This window comes from Portunus trituberculatus, chromosome 27 (assembly GCF_017591435.1).
Source record: "Portunus trituberculatus isolate SZX2019 chromosome 27, ASM1759143v1, whole genome shotgun sequence".
In the NCBI taxonomy this organism is placed as follows: Eukaryota; Metazoa; Arthropoda; class Malacostraca; order Decapoda; family Portunidae; genus Portunus; species Portunus trituberculatus.
In genome coordinates this window covers 4,735,116-4,749,154 of record NC_059281.1, presented here as the reverse complement: position 1 = coordinate 4,749,154, position 14,039 = coordinate 4,735,116, and the positions used below count along the sequence as shown (strand labels likewise).

The window sequence follows — 14,039 nt, the reverse complement described above, 5'->3', positions numbered from 1 at the left end:
GTTTTCTTAAGTTTCTTCCATGCCTTTTCTTTGTTCTTTTTGCTTCTTCACAATTTCTATTAAACCACTGTTTATTATTTAAAGTCCTCTTTCTGTAATATGGCACAAACTTTTCACAGCAGAGTTATACAAATCCATAAATTTATCGTATTTCAATTGCATATCTCTTTCCTGGTATACCACGGACCAGTCAATTTCATTAAAGAACTCCCTTATATGGTTATAATTTGCCCTAGTATAATTTAATTTTTCCTCCCTGCGTTCCACAATCTTATTCGTGCTTAATTCTGTATCCAGTTCAAAGCTTAGGACATCATGATCGCTTTTCCCCAAGGGACTTTCATGTTCAATTTCCTCTTTTAGAGAGATTTCCCCTGGTAAATACCAAATCCAACCTTGCTGCAACATCTTGTCCCCTGCACCTTGTTGGTGATCTCACCCACTGTGCCATCAAGTTATTTGTTGCTACCTTTAACAATTCTTCTGCCCACTCACCACCTTTCACCACTTTGTAGTCTTCCCACACTATTTCTTTGCAATTAAAGTCTCCAACTATCATCACTATATCCTTTCTGATGAGTTCTTGCTTCATTCTGTCTAGAGTATTTCTCATCACCATTTGGTACTGTTCATATTCCCAAGCACTGGTTCTGGGTGGTATGTATACTGTTATAATATTAATGTCCCTCTTGCCATCTGTTATAAGCATACTTATCACTTCCTCATTTCTCTTACTATAGTTCACCTCCTTCACTATCAGATCTTCCTTAGTAAGAACCATTATACCACCACCACCTTTATTTTTCTATCATTTCTCCATACTTTGTAGTGTTTTACAACAAACCAGTCTAGCTTTATTTCGGCCTTAGCTTTGTTTCCACTACACACATTATGTCCGGTTCGTTATTTCTTAGGTAATCCATACATTCTAGCCTCTTAGACAGAAATCCATCTATGTTCGTGTAAGTCACTTTTATTCCATTCCTAGTCTCGTTCTTCCATGTAATGCCTATTCCGTCTGTTTTATCCACCACTTCTTTAGCCTCCCATTTCTCATCCTCCAAAAACTTGGTCTTTTCCTCCTCTGTTCTTTCGTCATTCCTCTCCTTCACTTCAGATACTAGCTCCTTCATCTTCATTCTCTCATCTTGTGACATATTTCTTCTTATGTAAATTGTTTTGGTTTCCTCAGAGTCCTTAAGTTTCCAAGCCCTCCTCAACAAGGCCTCCGCTGCCACCTGAGACTTTAATTTCAATTTTAATGGTCTATTCTTGCCTTCCTCAAAAGCTCCCAATCTCACACTTTCTTCTACCTCAGCATATAGGTCCTCTTCTTCCACAGAGATCTTGTTCAGTAAAGACTTAATCTTGTCATTTTCCTTATCCCTCCTGTCCTGCCAGTTCCTGTTAGTTTCCTCCCAATCCTATTATGATCACACATTTTTCTTTTTAGCGATATCTCTCACCACATACTCATTTTCCTTTAGTGCCTTTACCATTTCCCTCTGCGTAATCCCTTTATTTTCCTCTTCCTGCTTTTTTACTATCTCCCTAAACGACCTTTGCACCTCCAGATGTTCATGATTCACTTCTTTCATCTTTGTGTCATTAGATTAAGACATTCCTCTTTCTTCAAGTCCCCTTCGGATATTTTTATCTCCATTTCCATGAGTTTAACCTTCATTTCTTCTCATTGTTTCCTTAGTTGTTGGTTTTCTTTCTCCATCTCTACTTTTTCCTTCAACAGCTCTTTATTCTCTAGCGTTAACAAGTAGATCTCTTTTTTAAATGAATCATTCCCGGCTAGAACTCTATCCAGTTTTTCTTCTATTGCCAAAATGCTTAGGAACTTACTCTCCAGCACCTGGATTCTTGCATCCAAGTCAAGTTTCTGTAGTCCTTTTGGTGTAGTAATAAAACCTTCGAAGTCTCTAGTTTGCCTGGACACCATTTTTGTTGTTGTCAGCTGATTACGGCCAGAGCGATCACCGTCCACACTCCCCTCTCAGGGATCACTCTCCATATCACTCACTTTCAACACTAAGAGACAGTAGGACATTTACGGACACAAAACTTAGAGTTACCCAGGCCCTGTAATACCATAGGTATTTTCTTTCTTCCTGTATGCAGCCGGAGACGAGCTGTCGTCTCTCAACGACGGCGACGGTGTGTGTATGTGTGTGTGTGTGTGTGTGTGTGTGTGTGTGTGTGTGTGTGTGTGTGTGTGTGTGTGTGTGTGTGTGTGTGCATGCACATTTGCTTTTCACAGATGATAGTATGGTATTTCATTACTCCCCAACCCCTCCAAGCAAGCTTAGGGGTTTTGGGAAGGGGTGAAATATAGGCATTCTGAAATCTGAAGAAGTTTCCCTTCATATTAAAAATTTACCAAACCTAATCTATCCTGGGGGACCATGTCCCCCAAATCACATCCTTCCCAACCATGCTATGACATTAACCTAACTTATACCTTTATGCCTTACCAGTGTGGTGCAGCTTGATTGACAAGCATCTGCAACCTTCCAAAAGTCCTCTGTGATCTATTGAGAGTTTACCTAACCATAGTATAAGGAAGGGGAGCTTTGTTTGTGCTTTCACATCTCATCTTTCCTATATCTTGCTATACAATTTGATCCTGAAGTTTGTATTGTCTTCATGTGAGCTGCTACTTTTTTTTAATCACTCGTGTTTGTTACTCTGCATAGCAAACTGTCCTCTATATAGCTCTTCTATTATTAACTCTTTTCTTTCCCTGTCCTCTTTTGTCTCTGGTATTCTCACTTCCCCTTTGCCACAGGCCAGTCCACACACCCATGATGACTTCCATGTGGAGGTGAGGAATGCAGCCAATGGGGACCACATGCTGCAAGCAGGCCTCAAGATCTCCAAGATGATAGTGTTGGGAGATGTAGCCACTGGCAAGACCTGCCTTGTTAACAGGTGGGGCTGAGGGAGGTGACATGCTGCTGGTGGTGTGTATGTGATATGCAGGACCTGAGCTAGCTGGTGTGGTCTTTTTGCCATCATTATATTTGTTCTTTTTTTTATATCTAGTGTATGTATACTCCTTGCTGTAATCACTTTTTGGCAGTTGACTGTGTTTAGGAAAAACTGTACTTTGTTATTCAAATATCATTCCATACTTGATTCATCAAGCTAGACTTATTGCATAGATGAGGTAAGGTTTGGTTCAGTCATAAAGGGCAGGTTAGGTTGTGCAGTTGTTAAAATTGTATGGAGAAAAAACAGTTCAGGCCAATTCATGTAAACATGTTTGGAGGTTTTCACAATGCTGACAGTGCAATGATATGGAATTTTTTGTTAAATTCATGTAGTTCATGCAGGTATTTTGTGTTAAGTGGTTGTGACACAGTACTTATTTACATTGTACCAAGATAGTTAATGTTGACTAAAATTACATAATGTGGATTGAATTCAAGAGGCCTTGTTACTCGTTTTCCAGAAGTAACTCTTACCAAAATGATGAATGGGGATTGTACTTTTATAAAACTTGTTATAGATACTGCTAATTTTTGTCACAATGATATATATATATATATATATATATATATATATATATATATATATATATATATATATATATATATATATATATATATATTAAATCCTTTAATGTTAAAGACACAAGCGCTCCCTCATGGCAGAGCTTGGTGGGACCTGCTATTTATCCTCATTGGGTGGCTGTGTCCCAGGGTGTGGTGGAGGGTTTGACATTATTTTCATGACAGTAAACACTGCTGGACATCTGGCTCTCTTACAAGGATGAGAAATGGTATGCAGTCTCTCATCCTTGGTTTCCTAGACAATGGTCTGTCCTTCCTTGTGTTACTGTCATTGGTGGGCCTTATTGTCCATTTGTTTGGAACACTTTTATTCCAGATGTTCATAGTTGCTTTAGTTTCCTCATGTATATTGCCCACTTGTTTTGAACACTTTTATTCCAGATGTTCATATTTGCTTTTAGTTTTCGCATGTATAAGAACACTGATAGTGTCCTATTGATTGGCAGGTTCTGTCACCAAGTGTTTGATGCCAACTACAAGGCAACCATTGGTGTAGACTTTGAGGTGGAGAGATTTGATATCCTGGGTATCCCCTTCAATTTACAAATGTGAGTATTAAAGATGTAACTGACCAGTGGTGGCTGTGATTCATAGAAATTTTATTTTTCCTGGCAAATACAACTCTTATTGCATAAGAGTGTGTGTAAAGAGAAGACTTGTTTATTTTTCAATGAGCAACCAGCCCCAAGAATTACACATTATAAACAAGTATAAGCATGCACAGAGGAAGCTGACTTGACTGTATCAATGTGCACAGCTTGCTTCTACCAGCTGTCCTGATTCTCCTGGACCTGGACCATTCTTACTTGCTCAATTTGCATGAGTGCATATCTGGCAAGATGAATATTGAACTACTTCCTCACACCATAAAACCAGTGTTCTGTGTGCACATGCCCCAAGGGTGAAGCGTTGTTCCCTCAGATTAAGGCATCTGCAGAATTCATGTCATCTACAGTATTCTGGCTTACATGCTTGAGTAGTAGGCAGTAGAATAGGTAGATACTAAGAAAAATAAATGTATATCTTAGCAGTTCTACGTATTGTCAATTTTGGTGATTTCCTGACATGTAAACATGGATGATTTCAGAATGGGTCAGCAAAGCAGCTACAGTAGAGACTCAATACTCAAATTTAATTCATTCCACATGGCTGTTCGAGTATCAAAAGTTCATCTACCAAAACCTATAAATCAGGTAATTCGTTCTAAGCTTAGCAAAACCTTACGTTTACAAAACTTGATTTGTACTTACCGGAAGTGAAGGCTGGTGATGGATAATGTAGAAGAGGAGGGAAGTAGGGTGGAAAGGAGGAGGGAGGTTATTCGTTGGAGGACAAGTCATCATCCATGAAAACATCTGGTGTGATTCCTGTGAACACACTAGAGAAGAGCTGTAGCTCACTAACACTTGCACTCTCACTAGATTCCTTATTTTCACCACCAGTAAGCCTCTTTGGTACCATTGTAAGTTTCTAAATGAAAAACTAGAGACAGAACATGGGAGAATGTTGTTCTCATGACCACAGCAGAACTAGGGATGTGCACCAGTATACTGGAATACTGATATTTTAGCTTTGGTATTACTGGTATTACCGGTATTGCCAGTATAAAAACGGAACAACTGGTGGTGGCAGGAAGGGAGAGGCCAGAGTTTTGTTTACAACCACGTGTGCAGACGTTGGAGTGCCAGATTTTTTTTTTTGAGTACCAAGTTAAACTTTTGCATTTGAGTATTGAAAAGTTCAACTTCAAAGACATTCAAGTATTTGATTTGAATTACCAAAGCAACTTAATTTTTCTTCTGTTCATAATTCTTAACAGACAAAAATTTAAAGTTGAAAGGATATGTATGCAAAAGAGTTTTCATGTATATATTTATGTCTTATCTTTTCTATGTCAGTTGGGACACAGCTGGGCAGGAGAGATTTAAGTGCATCGCTGCCTCATACTATCGAGGTGCCAGTGGTGAGTACCTGGCTGAGGAGAAGTAGGTTGCATACAGACAAGTTTATATTAGATGATCCATCCTTAATATAGTGAGTAAATGGAAGTAAGAGAATATATAAACCTATCCTATAGCAAACTTGTCATAAGGGTATTGCAGTTTAGATAGGTCTTTAATAAATTTCATCTGGTTAAAGTATATAAATGATTATTTTAAAGTTGTTGCATGGACTTGGAAATTAACCATGTCAAGAGTTCTTTAAAATTAGGACACAGTAATCCATAAGAGGATAAGGCAGCCACACAAACTCATAAAATCAAACACTGATCTGTCTATTTGTACCTAAACATTAGCCTTGCAGCTGGACTTGAAATTGTTGTAGTAATGGGTAACCAATGAATGATGTAACCAGAGGTGATATATTTGTACTAAGCAGGGCTTGTTCCAAAAAGGACATATGCCAAGGCACTCCTATATCACAAAAGTAATTGTGTTTGTCCTCCAGTTGTTAGAGGTTGTTGTAACTTTAGTTTTTAGCTCCTCAACACAACCATCCACTAGTCTTGTCCCTTAGATATGAGCAGAACACATAACATTAATTTGCCCTTGTGCTTAAGATTTGGTTAGAGATTGCCATAGCTTTAGTTTCCAGCCCCACATTTCCTAGACCCACCAGTTGTTGTTTCCTAGCGGTCATGATCGTATTTGATGTGACAAACATCGTGACGCTAGCCCACACCTCCCAGTGGCTGGAGGAGGCACGGCAGGCCAATGCAGACCGTCTCACCCCGGTGGTCTTCCTGGTGGGGACAAAGCGAGATCTGATGGTGAGGCTGCTTTCTTCTTTGTACTGAATAGATAAGATCTTGGTTAAGATTCTATACTCATATTCTTTAGTTTGGGGAAGTTTTTAGTTTCTTATTGTATTTCTAAATATTATTGTATTTTTTGTTTTCAGATGTTTTTGAATTTCCAGCCTTTATTTACTTAGTTCAAGCCTTCATCTTTATATACTTACTGCTGTGTTTGTAGTTTATTTTGTTTAGTGATTCTCTTTTTCAAAACTGGTATGTATTTGTATTTCTTCATTATTTATTTTCTTAATCAAGCAGTGCTAATGTGATCAATCTTCTTTTATTCTGGTGAACTGTTAAATGTTAGTAGCATTAAAGCATTTTTGTGGCATAACAGTAATGGCTAAGTCTTAGCCAGTACTGTTATGCCACAGGTGACATGCTAGGACAGAACCAGGTTTGTGGTAGAAGTGTGAGTGAGGCAAGGCTATGCAAATTTTATGTTAGGTAAGTGAGGGTAAATGTTGTGGAAGCTGGGTCCTCATTGACTTTAAGAGTTAGAAATATATCTTCTGTGATTTTAATGCTGTTTGATTGTTGTACAATACACTCCCTTAAAGCTCCTTCCTTGCACATGCAGAGTGAGGGTGCCTATGACCAGATTGAGAAGGAGGCCAGGCGTGTGGCACAAGGTCTTGGAGCAGAGTATTGGGCAGTGTCCTCCAAGACAGGAGACAATGTGGAAGCTTTGTTCCTACGTGTAGCATCACTCACTTTTGATCATTCAGTGATGCAGGAGCTAAGCAGTGGCTCCTCTGATCGACGTAAACAGTCCACTGTCAGTAAGTAGCACCTGACATCAGTGTAATGACTCTAACTAGATTTATTTGAATTTTTAGATCAGTTGCTTAGTACTTCAGTATACTGAGTGTGTTCTGGTTGTGCCCTTCTTTAAGACTATACAAGTGGGTATGCTTTAGTTTCAGGTAATACATCATTATTTTTCTCTACCAGTGCAATGAGTCTGTTGTGTTGGAAGTAATTTTTATGCACAAGACATATCCCAGATATATATGGTTGAAGTTTTCCAATTACAAGAAGTCTTCAGTAGAATATAGTAAAATAAATTGCTTTGATTATAAGATTATCCATTATATATATTGCTTCCAAGTCTCACCTACTTTTATTCTGCCAGAGATTGGGCACCGGCTGGAAGACACCTTTGAGGGACACAAGAAGAACAAATGTGCATCATGTGGGAAGTAACAGCTGGGCCTTGAGTTGGTTAGGCCACAGGGCTTCATCACATACCTCAAGTCCATTTCACACACTACAGTATTGAAAGCACAACAGACTTTCTTCTCTTACCAAAGTCCAGGTATTTGATGTTTCATTTATTTATTACATTGAATCACTAGTATATGATGAATCTCATGAATTTATAAGTATTAAGTTCACTAGATCTCACCATTTTGATCATTATTTCTAACTCAAGAGGATTGGAATAACAATTTGGACCAAAGTTTAGCAGCTTATTTTGTAACTATACATTGTGGTCAGGAATAAGTTACCATTGATGACCAGACTCGTGTTCCAGCAGTCCATGCAGGTTCATGACAGTTTGTTGCCTAGATGAAATATGGTTGTGAGCAGTAGCAAATCTTCCTTGTCTTGTGTGGCAGCCTCTCCTTGCTGCTGAGGGAAGATGTGGTTGTAAATACATATGGATTTCCTCATTAAGTGGAGACAAGACAACAAAATGCATAATTGGCACCTAGCTGGAGACAGAGCTCTTGAGAAAACATATATTGCTTCCTAATGTTGATGTTTCCACCACATGATGTACAATGAATAGTGCACAACGCCTGCTTTGTTTATCACAGTCATGCCGGTGCTGCTTTAGGGACCTTGTGCCTTGCCTGGCCAGGAGGCCCTAGTAGTACAATCCTCTGTCATTGGCAGTAGGGACTCAGACTTGGCTCACCACAAGTTTATGTTACTCCTCTGCTATGCTTTCAGCCAGGTGACCTGATGTTGCTCAGCCTTGCATCAGACAATCTTCTCTTCAGAACACAGAACTTTTTTGTTTCTTATAGTAGTGTTGGCGTCATCACTTGCATTGAAATTCCATACGTATATATATTGTTGTTAGACATCTTGAATTATTATGTTATATTGGTCCACTTGTGAGAAAATGGTTCTGAACTAAATTTTTTATGAGCATTTAGTTTTGCAGTGAAAGAAGTAATCATATTTATTTATTTGTATGATAGTTGATATCAAAGGATCAAGTATACATGTATGTGGTTTGCCCTTATGTCAGGAATGCATGTGTATGCATGAGTTATAGGCCTGATTTTGTTCTTCAGTCCTTCCAAGGCAACAAAAATTTATTTTACATTATCATTGAAGAAGGGTTAGTATATATATATATATATATATATATATATATATATATATATATATATATATATATATATATATATATATATATATATATATATTACATATATGAGAGTTATTGCAGCTATTTGATATATATTTGATAAAGGATTTTCTTTAATTTTGTGAGAATTTTTGTAGTTTGACATGATTTTATGACACCAGCTGAACTTTATGGCATATTTGTTTCAGGTCTTGTATATATGCACACAGCATAAAAATAAGGCTTGATACTTGAAGAGTTATGTTTGATTTGATTTTATTTTGTATGGAAAAAAGAATTTGAAGACTAAAATTTAGAAAAAGCTAGTAATGGAAGTAGCTGGTGGCATGTAGCTATCTTGTCCATTTCATAAAACACATGTATTTTTTCTCAGGACATATTCCATCAGACCTATTATACTGCAGTACCTTGTGTGTTGTGTCACTGGAGCTTGACCAGAAAAGTTTGCATGGTGACTCATAGATCAGGAAAATCATACTCATGAGTATATATAACCTTACTGCAGCTTCACTGGTTGTTATGTGGAAATAGATTAGTGAAAGATAGATAAAATTAATACTTTATTTATAATGTTAATAGTGTAATATATATATATATATATATATATATATATATATATATATATATATATATATATATATATATATATATATATATATATATATATATATATATATATAAAACAAAGGTTGATAGCAGAAATTGTAAATACTAAAGTGCAGGGAAATCACCGTGGAAATCTTCATTCCTCCTGCTTTATTATTTTCCAACGTTTCGCCTTACAGCAAAAGGCATCATCAGGGCAACAAGCCATTGCATTGAGTCCTTCCAAAGCGTAGAAGTAGGTACTCCTTCTTATAAGGAGGCTGCACAACCTCAAAAACTGATAGGTGCTCCCTGGGTCAGGCAGGTATATCAAACAAAGGTTGATATATATATATATATATATATATATATATATATATATATATATATATATATATATATATATATATACCTGCCTGACCCAGGGAGCACCTATCAGTTTTTGGATGTTGTGCAGCCTTCTTATAAGAAGAATGAGCACCTACTTCTATGCTTTGGAAGGACTCAACCCAACATCTAGCTGCCATGCAATGGCTTGTTTCCCTGATGATGCCTTTTGCTGTAAGGCGAAACGTTGGAAAAATAATAAAGCAGGAGGAATGAAGATTTCCACGGTGATTTCCTTGCATTTTAGTATCTATCTATCTCTATCTCTCTCTCTCTCTCTCTCTCTCTCTCTCTCTCTCTCTCTCTCTATATATATATATATATATATATATATATATATATATACATATATATATATATATATTTATTTTATTTTTTATTTTTTTATTTTTTCAAATACTGGCAATAACAAACCTTAGCACTGCACTGTTTCCAGCTTTTCTTGGTACAAAGGCCCAAGAATATACCACTCATAGATTACATAAAGATGTTCTTCACTTAGCTATATTTTGTCCTTGATATTTAAGGAAAGAGATATTAAGTAATGTGGATGTATTTATTTGGATAGATTAAGGAAGAAAGTTAAACAGTCATTATTTTGATAAGTAAAGTGATAATTTTAAGATATAGAATTTTGAAGAACTTTCAGTGGAAAATTTGTGTTTCCTTTGATGTAAAAAACATGGTTAGAAAAAAATACTTTGACAGTTTTGTGTTCAAGAAAAAGGTTGATGTTCTTGGAAGGAGACATAGGTGCAGTGCATGCTGTTGTGTGGTCAGTAAGGGTTTAGTCCGTTGCTTCTAAACAGCTATGCAGATAAGAAAAATGGAGGACAAAATGGAGATATGAATTGTTTGATAATAGCTGAGTACATTGTGAAATTTGTTGACTGATAATTGTATAAAAGTTGTAGAAAGGGAAAGACTGCAGCTTTAAACTTCATCCATGCCAGTGTTACCACCTTAAACGTGAATCTCATGGTGACAAGCATATTTGACACCAGTACTTTGAACATGAGAAAAAGATAACTCATGACTATTCCAAGCCAGAGTTTCATGCAAGTGTAGCTGCAATGTAAATATGTTGTATTTTGTATGCCTATGCTGAAGTTTTATGTAGTTAAAACAAACACATATCATAATGACACTGTGGCTTCCATGTAGGTGATCACTATTATATATTTTGTATTTTTCAGTTTAGCAAAAATCCAAATGCCTAATTTTGTTATTCTTTACAGTATTGAATGTAACTTTAGAAAATAGAATTAACAACTTCCAACTCCACATGTTTTAGCTGCAAGTGTGAATGAAGTAAGTCTCGTATGATACTTAATGTATGACACTTAGTGTATAAAGGAATCACTCATTCAAGGAAACACTTCTATATCTACATGATTGCTAATCACTTTTTTGTTATCACCTTATTGATATTCAACAGATGAGCACTTATTTCTCAATATAATGTTAAGGATTTGTTCCTCTTTTTTTTTTATAAGGGAACTTACATATCATATAATCCACTAGCATGAAAGCATTTGCAAGCTTTGTGCAGCTTGCTTTGAAACACAACTTCACACTGTGCTACTTATGTCAGCTGTGCACAAATTTTTATTATGTTGAAAGTCATTGTGATAAAGTAAAGTTAAGGTAATTCAGTTTCACAAAACATGTTTAGAATCCCTTATCTCGAATGCTTAAGATCCAAAGTTCTCTATCCATATTCAGTATTTTCTCATTTCTGGAACACCACTACTTCAGTGGAGTTCTATTTTGGCAAATTGGTTGTGAATTGAAGGAATTGTGTCAAATTGCATCATACAACTTTCAGATATTATTTTCCAATAATCAGGTACTGGTAACTCTTGATTTATACATGTTTAATATACGTGTTTGTTAATACGCGACTGAAAAAATATCATAATTAATTAAATTTGTGCGATCGGATTGCTTATACGCAGTTTGGCCCAACTGCATTTTCAAACTGAGCGTCAGATGCAATTTCAAACTGTGCGCCAGAGAGTGGACAGCGACGGCGAGTGCTTGTGAGGGATGAAGACATTGGCATTCTGCGTTTATTTTTTTTTTTACTAGTGTTTACTTTTATACTGTGGGGTTATTTTTGATAAGTGGATTTTTGATAAAGTGGAAAAGCTCAGAGAAAGATGGTGACTGACTGTGGTGTGAGTGGTGAAGGCAGTGATGCAGTGAGTGTTGTGTTTACGTACGTACGAGTATTCTTTGTTTTGCTTTCTCTTATTATTTCTTGCTTTTCCCTTTACTTTAAATAAACTTTTAGTATTTAGAATGATAAATAATAAAAACTTGTTAATTTAGCCAAATAGATAAAGTATTTTGTAAAAAATTTTTTTGACCTCATCCCACATCCCCCCTATTATTTATTTTTTCTTATGAGAATTACAAGTTTGTTTTACGCAAATTCTGATATACGCGATGCCTCTTGGAACGCATCTATCGCATAAGTCGGGAGTTACTTATATTCTTTTGCAATAATATTTGAGGCACGGTATGCAAGAGAGGGACAACTCACATGACCCTAATTTCAAGCTAATTGAGTTTAGTTTAAAGTTTATCGCTGTTTACTGCTATAAAAATGGTCAAAATGTTTTACTATTATGCATCAAATGAAAGGGCTAGGGTAGTAGTACTGTAATGCCATGTGGTTTGTATTATTATTTATTTTTATTTATTTATTTATATTTTTGTCCGTAAATTTTATTCACCCCCTACTCCCCATTGTTATAAAGAGTTTATGGTAGAAGAGGTATTATGTTAAAAAATTATGTGTTAGGGTTAATTTTCATATATTGGCTTGAGATATTTAAGTTCATTATCAGGAACAATGCTTTTATGTTCTGGACAATGCCCTTAGCAGATTTACCAACCCAATGAATCCCCATCCAACCCAATAATAAGGGTTGACTGGGGATTTATTCCCCATCTGTCCACCCATGAACAAGGTTGGTGGTCACAGTGGTAATCAAATCCCTTTCTTTTGTAATTGGCCACCCTATGAGGATTCCCGCCCTTCAGCCCAGCCATGAGGTCATGGGATATCTGAGCGCTCATTGGCCAAAACCGCCTTCATGCCATCGCGTTTTCGGCTATGGCGCGGCTATTTCGGGCCCAATTGGGCGCGATAGCTGAGGGTTAAGTGTAGTTATATAACTAAGTGAGTTGATTTCTCCTAAGGGTAAGCAACAGAGTGAATACGTTTCTCTGATTTACTGACAAGAGCATCACAATGGTCATTATTAATACTGAGTACATACAACATGTTATAATAGTATTGGTGTGTGTGTGTGTATGTAAGTAGCTGATATGTGTGAGTGTGAGAAGAAATGAAGCAAAAGAGATGTGTGTGTGTTTGTTATGTCTGTGAAGGAAAGCAAGAGAAGTAGTGAGTAGACATAGTTTTAAGAAATGTGTAAAATGTAACTTATTCGAGTATGGAACTTAGAGTGGTATGGAAGAAAATGGGGTGAGTTTAAGGGCATACTACACTTTCATATAGAAGAGAAAGAGAGAGAGAGTTAGTCTGATCCACACTACAGCCCAAATCAGGCCACTTTAGGCCTTAGTTTAACCATCAGGATGGTCAGATTTCCTCTGCCTGATGCTTCCACATCCTTTAACAACAACTCAAACCTCCAGATTTGAGGGTTATCCCCCCACTCGCATACCGTGCCTCAAGTGTAACATTATTGTTTTTGCGTTGTAATGATTTGAAAATATAGTGATATTTAAGGCAATATCAGCATTAGAAAATAATTTGACCTTTTGCAGTTTTATATGAAGGATTCTTAACTCGTATGTATTTAGCCTTTCCTCCAGCCAAAGTTATTTGTTATGTAATTTCACAGAATGGAACCACTGTTGCTCAGGAATTTGAATGTTTTATTCCAAAATACTGCTCAGGAATGTTTTGCTTGTAGCATGTGCCAAGGGAAGGCAAGATGAAGGAAATAATTTATTGTTTCAGTGGATTTGTGTGTGGAATACTACACTCTTAGCTTTTGGAGTCTTATGTTGAAATGATCATTTCATAATATTGTGCAAATCCTAAGATGAGTATCAGATACAGGCAATATTAAGTATGTTCGCTCTGTCCATCTGTAAATGAGTGATGGAGAAGTATAGCTTTGTGTGCCAACAGAAAATTCATCGCAAAAACCGATAAAATGATAACGAATCACATCAGCAATAATCGATAACTGGCGATTGCTACATTACCTGTTAACCAACAAATCAATAAGTCCAATATTTTGATACTAGTGATAAC

General features: G+C 36.5%; 1 protein-coding gene and 1 long non-coding RNA gene across 5 annotated transcripts in view; one reads left to right on the top strand and one right to left on the bottom strand.

Annotated features, from left to right (window-relative positions):
- The window catches only part of LOC123509692 (ras-related protein Rab-34-like), a 32,296-nt gene extending 23,564 nt beyond the window's left edge, over positions 1–8,732 (top strand). For 2 of the 3 annotated variants that reach the window (XM_045264175.1, XM_045264176.1), the window contains 6 exons: positions 2,798–2,940; positions 4,031–4,132; positions 5,483–5,547; positions 6,218–6,354; positions 6,962–7,163; positions 7,517–7,701. In XM_045264175.1, the coding sequence (XP_045120110.1) occupies positions 2,798–2,940; positions 4,031–4,132; positions 5,483–5,547; positions 6,218–6,354; positions 6,962–7,163; positions 7,517–7,587 (720 nt within the window). In that variant the 3' untranslated portion in view covers positions 7,588–7,701. Of the gene's footprint in view, positions 1–2,797; positions 2,941–4,030; positions 4,133–5,482; positions 5,548–6,217; positions 6,355–6,961; positions 7,164–7,516; positions 7,702–8,340 lie in introns of those variants that run through there. The other variant, XR_006676262.1, reaches the window with a different exon arrangement.
- LOC123509696 overlaps positions 7,840–14,039 on the bottom strand; it is a 32,369-nt gene continuing 26,169 nt past the window's right edge. The window contains exon 4 of one of the 2 annotated variants that reach the window (XR_006676267.1): positions 7,840–8,013. This is a non-coding gene — a long non-coding RNA (uncharacterized LOC123509696). Of the gene's footprint in view, positions 8,017–14,039 lie in introns of both variants that reach the window. The other variant, XR_006676266.1, reaches the window with a different exon arrangement.